The 4,567-nt window shown below is 43.0% G+C and overlaps 1 protein-coding gene across 1 annotated transcript; it reads right to left on the bottom strand.

The window, feature by feature from the left end:
* Window positions 1-1,985: 1,985 nt before the first annotated feature.
* On the bottom strand, window positions 1,986-4,183 carry LOC101845600 (collagen alpha-1(III) chain; the record flags this gene model as incomplete). The annotated part of the gene is given in 1 exon segment (XM_013090156.2): window positions 1,986-4,183. A coding segment is annotated over 1 exon segment (759 nt), but the record flags the coding sequence as incomplete, so codon positions are not given.
* Window positions 4,184-4,567: the final 384 nt, after the last annotated feature.

A 4,567-nucleotide genomic window follows, 5' to 3' on the forward strand; every position in this document is an offset into this window, starting at 1 on the left:
ACTTCATAAAGTCAAACTGCCTTGACTTCTCTCACAGACAAATCAAACATGAAACAGAGATGGACAAAATGATAATACATTGTCATAAGAAAACAAGTAATAACTGTGTGACTTTAAGCCATCACAAACTACATAAAGACTTTATGTACACAATATGTGACTATAGTCCCATCATTAACCTTTTCACATTTCTCAGGAGATTAATTCACACAAAACAAAAATAGAGAATATGGCCACAAGTTTCACTTTCATTATTACTCTTTGCCTACCAACTTTTCATCAGCGTCTGGTGTAGCAGTAAGACATTTCACTACAGCATGCACAACACCTTGGTTCAATTCCCGTGTGGGGAGAATTTTTATCAAGTACCCACCCCCCCCTTTCTGCTGAAACTTTGTATTGCCCTTAGCCCACGGTAGGAGGGCCAAAACCTGCCTCCGAAATGATCTAAATTGTGACAAATGAAAGTAGGGGGAAGGAGTAATAACTACAGAACTTTTTTAAAGACTTTTCTCTGGGTTTAAACTGAATCAATTTCCATAACATGGAAAACATTCACAAAGACCACAGAAAAATACCCATAACGTCATTAGCTGCTACCCCATGACATTATATTAGGGGGTTAAATAATACCTCTAATTTAGGTTGCAACAACTGGAACCATCTCCAAAGATTCATTTTCAGAACAGTTGTTGCCATGTATACAAAACATAGCGAGGGTAGAAAACCAAATTTCCCGGGCATGAATATGCATCGACTACATTTAAAACGAGATCTTATGAGACAGCACAGAAATACATAGCTGCCCACCCTTCTCTGTGGCTATCAGGGACAGCCTTACTCAAAATCAGGGGCATTGATTAATTATCAGGGACACCTTGTATTTGTCAAGAAAAACTTATTGCCTTTTCGATTTCTTTGCTTTACTTGGTCCAGAGTCGGACTAAGAACTCATCGCCGAACGTTTTGACGCCATCTTTTCAAACAAATGAGGAAGCCGAGCGCCACGCATGCGTATCAGCTGACTTTGTCAAAACTGCACACCTGCCAACTCTCCTGAATTTTTCGGGAAACTCCCGAATTTTCGTCATTTTCCCGAGCAACAGAAGGCTAATTTTTCTGTTTTAGAAGTATGCTTGCCAAGTTTTTATTTTCCGGGACCGTCGGTCAAAATCCGTATTTCCAGGACAACAGCGATTTTTCAAGAAAATCGGTACAAAATACGGATGGCTCGGTACAGTGGGCAGCTATGGAAATACAGTAGTCTCTGCTTAAGATCCCGGTGCCAGGGAGCAAGGAAATGCGGGATCTTAGCCGAACCGGGATCTTAACCGACGAACCCAGGGAAGAACCTATGGTGACCCATGTTAAGGCTCACAATCTGTAAAATGGTCTCCCTACACTCTAAAATGAACTGACGTGACCCCCTTGGTGGGTTTATCACGTATGGCGAGCAAAGAGTGGTTAACCTTGATGACCTATCACAGTGCATAGTGGGATTTTCACTTACTGTCGTATCATGAGTCTCAAGATTTACGCTTGTCCAGTTGACCCTCCCCTTTACCTGTAGAAAATTTATAGCTTTCCATCTCTGACCGAGTTTCCCCAACCGCCTTTGTCGCTACACACCAATTAAAATGCAGGCTGTCTCGCAAAATCGGGAGTAGAGACAACTTCTGCAATGGTCAGCGAAGAGTTCACAGTTCAATATGATCCCACCTGGGGCGAACGGGTAGGCCCTACCCACCCAGCGAGTGATGTAAGTTTAGGGGAGAGCTCAAGTGTGAGTGCGATGGTCAGTGAAAACATACGTGTCGGTCAGTTCACACCCCGGTGTGATCCCGTCTGGGGCAAACGTTGTATCACTTCATCAAGTTTTACAACGTGTATATGATCAAATTCACGATAGTGGATGATCTTTGCCGCGACGGACAGTTTATTGATCTCAACTTTTCACTATTGGTTGATCGGCTGTCCCGCCCGGGTTTTTGTTCCACAAATTATGATCTGAAATGCGGGATCTTAGCCAAATGTACACCTTCTGAGTGACTTTGAGCGGGATCTTAAGGATAACTTTTGTATTGTACAAATTCTGTTTTCTAAAAAAAGCGGGATCTTAAGCGAACCGGGATTCTAAGCGGTGGGATCTTAGGCGGAGACTACTGTATATCCACTCATTAAGAATCAAACACAAAAGTACACAAACGATGAAAGAAAATAACAAAATATGCTCAAGTTATGAGAAGAAAAAAAGGTACAAATGTGCACAATTACATAACAAAGCATTTATCAATCTCAGTGGTCCTTGCATTAACCGAAACATTTTCACTTAGAAAACATTACGATACAAGTCAAAAAAAGCAAAGAGGCAGCACCCCAAACTATTACTACATTATCTCAATTCCCCCCAAAGACCTTGCTCTAAAAAATTAGCCCCTCCCCCACCAGACGGCTCCTAACTCTATACATAATTTTTAAGTATGTGATGTCTCTTTTTATGTAATGTGCACTGAGCATTTTTTTAGAAAATGGAAAAGCGCAGCGTAAATGCTATTTATTATCATTATAATTAAACTTTTCGTCTTTGTCTAAATTAGTGAAATAAATGTCAGACTCAAAGAATCGTTACTTTGATTCCAGTAACCCAATGGCAATTTTAAACATGGCGGCAAATCTCACCAAAACACATGTCATCATGTCATGCTGACAAAATTAATTGAATAAAACTCTCATATATATATTGACGGGAAAACCCTGACCGCAAAATTACAGGCAAAAAATGGTAGATTCGTGCACGCAGATATGTTCGAGCAACCATCAACTTTGGTTGATTTAGGCAATTTATCAAACCCAGCAGCTTGAGTCTCCCTCAGAGTTCTTGCAACTCTTATCAGCTATAAAGGCTACTCTGTGTGACATCAGGGCAGTTACAAAGGATCTTTATCTTTTTTCCCCCTCAATATGAGAAATACATAAATTTACAACAGCACAATAAGTGCACACAAATCTACAAACAGAAAACATCAAATACTTGTCAGTGAAAGATAAACTCACCACTCACAAGAAAATCTCAAAGAAATCTGAGCAATGTACTGAACACTTGGGGGTCCCAAAAACATTAATCTTGTCAATGTCACAAGAAATGCATGTATCTTTTATAACAGTAAACTTATAATTTCCGTTGCTTTTTAAAAAAAAGAATTAAGCAACTAAAAGAACTCCTGATATTAGAAGTAAACATTTTACAGATTCAAAAGCATGTATTAGTACACACTTTCAAACTGTAAAAGATTTCATTTCAATATCATCTGCTGTAAAACTAGGCTGTAATAAGATACAACAAATCACTTGTAACATTGATGATCCTATGTTATGTGGCAAGCAACAAATGCAGCCACTCCACACAACGCAGAGCCAACAGCCCTCAGTACTGTGCCTGGTTATAGCCCCCATAACCTGGCTGCATGTTACCCTGAGGACCACCCATTCCAGCCTGACCTCCCATCTGATTAGCCATACCTCCCTGAGGCATCATCTGATTGGGCATACTGCCTTGGGGCCCACCCATTGGACTAGGCATGTTGGACTGGGGCCCTCCCATCTGACCAGCCATGGTGCCTGGGGGTACACCCATCTGACCTTGTGGCCCACCCATCTGAGGTTGAGGGCCTCCCATTTGCCCCTGAGGGGTTCCCATTTGTCCCTGGGGTACCATCTGCCCTTGTGGGCCTCCCATTCCCCCCTGAGGCCCACCCATCTGATTGGCCATGCCTGGCTGGGGGGGCCCTGTCATCTGGCCCGGAGGCCCGCCCATCCCACCTGACATGCTAGTCTGTGGGCCCGCCCCTTGACTCATTGGACCCGCCATGGTCTGCATACCACCACCCTGCGCTCCCATCTTCTGGGCACCCATGTCCCCAGCACCTGGACCAGGGCTCTGAGACGATCCCATGCCAGCTGGCTGACCACCAGGCTGACCGGTGGACTGGCGGCTGTATGGTGCGTAGCCACGTGGGCCTGCTGGGTTCTGGGCGCTGGAGTAAAACTGCTCAGCCTGCTGGCTCGAGGTGGGCGGGACCTGGGAGGTGACGGAGGCCTGGCTATATGGCGGCTGAGTCCCTGCGGCTGCCTGCGGCTGTTGCTGTTGACCGTAGCCTCCCTGCTGGCTGTTGAACTGTGGTCCTACACAGCAGAAACAACAGAAAGAATTATAAAAACTTTTTCTGAACAGAAAATTATTGATTTTAAAGGCCTTTGACACTTCCACTCAAACATCCGCACATTATTATAACAAACGACCCTGCAAATACATTAATTGGGGCAGCACATCAGATACACAAATAAAAGAGAGAATACAACTGGATGAAAAAAATAAATAAATAAAATAAAACACACAAACACTTCACACATACGTACATCCTGAACATTAGAAAGTAAAGTCAACTTCACCTCAGATCATGTCAAGAGGACACAGTACAAAAATACCATTTGATGGTAAAAATTATTGTACATATTTCTAAACTTGTTTTTGTATACTTATGTACTTCTTGTGCAGCACACTGTTGCC

Source organism: Aplysia californica, unplaced genomic scaffold (assembly GCF_000002075.1).
Source record: "Aplysia californica isolate F4 #8 unplaced genomic scaffold, AplCal3.0 scaffold00027, whole genome shotgun sequence".
Classification (NCBI taxonomy): domain Eukaryota; kingdom Metazoa; phylum Mollusca; class Gastropoda; order Aplysiida; family Aplysiidae; genus Aplysia; species Aplysia californica.